Genomic DNA, 991 nt, shown 5'->3' with positions numbered 1-991 from the left:
CTTTTACTATATATTCATTTAAAACTTGAACAATCAATCTGTGCGACTATTTCTACCAGCATACAACAGTACACATCCATAGTTCCATGCCCGAAAAAAGGAACTGGAAAGTGTAGTTAATAGTTATGTTCCTCATTGCCCGAAAGGCGTCGATACCAGCAACACTTACAAAACTTGAGTGCGTTCCAACACATACACACCGGTACATACCTTGCTGGTACAAGGGAAAGGTAAATAATTCAACATGTATACTACCGGCCGTGCACTCAGCAGGTCTTTCCGACACATAAGTAGTGGGAGACCTATCGCAGCGTGTTGTTCAAATTCAAAGCACAGCAGCCCGGTATTAGTTCAGTCACTGAAGGTTCGAGTAGAAAAATCGATACGATGTCCATATGTCACAGTGTCAATAGACCCAGCTGAACATGAGGAGTATTCACGGCAACAACGTAAGCAACAAATGAAACACGAACGGAGGCAAGAGTACGAGAGTAATACACCCCAGAATAAGGTGTATAGTAAGACTAAGTACACCAAACAAGAGAAAAAGGCTTATATTGGAGCTAGTAACAAGAACAACACACCACAGCTCAGCGCGACTGCAATAACTCTGGATCTCGAGGAGTATGCAAAGGGCAATGCTAATGCGCAGGAGAATATAGCTAATGTTTTAGGAGCGTTGAAAAAGGACAAAGTGGCCGTCACATCAAGGAATGAGACGCTAGAACTGGCAAACCAGGCACTCAATGCTGCACGCAAAGCCAAATTGGTATGTATTCCATGTGGTGAGGCATATGTTGCGCTAGATGTTATTGCACGATTATGTCATCGTAAGTATACATTATGAAAGTTTGAAAATCACTTCTGCATATGTAATATTGACACACCAGTTATATATATATATATATATATATACGCACACACACACACACACACACACACACCTATATATATATATATATATATATATATATATATATATATATATATA

The 991-nt window shown here is 39.7% G+C and overlaps 1 protein-coding gene across 1 annotated transcript; it reads left to right on the top strand.

Moving 5' to 3' along the window:
* Positions 1-294: 294 nt before the first annotated feature.
* SARC_13619 (hypothetical protein) lies at positions 295-847 on the top strand (the record flags this gene model as incomplete). The annotated part of the gene is made up of 2 exons (XM_014292252.1): positions 295-364; positions 405-847. Coding segments are annotated over 2 exons (513 nt in total), but the record flags the coding sequence as incomplete, so codon positions are not given.
* Positions 848-991: the final 144 nt, after the last annotated feature.

This window comes from Sphaeroforma arctica, assembly GCF_001186125.1.
Source record: "Sphaeroforma arctica JP610 unplaced genomic scaffold supercont1.3505, whole genome shotgun sequence".
Classification (NCBI taxonomy): Eukaryota; class Ichthyosporea; order Ichthyophonida; genus Sphaeroforma; species Sphaeroforma arctica.
This window is presented reverse-complemented; position numbering and strand designations above follow the sequence as displayed.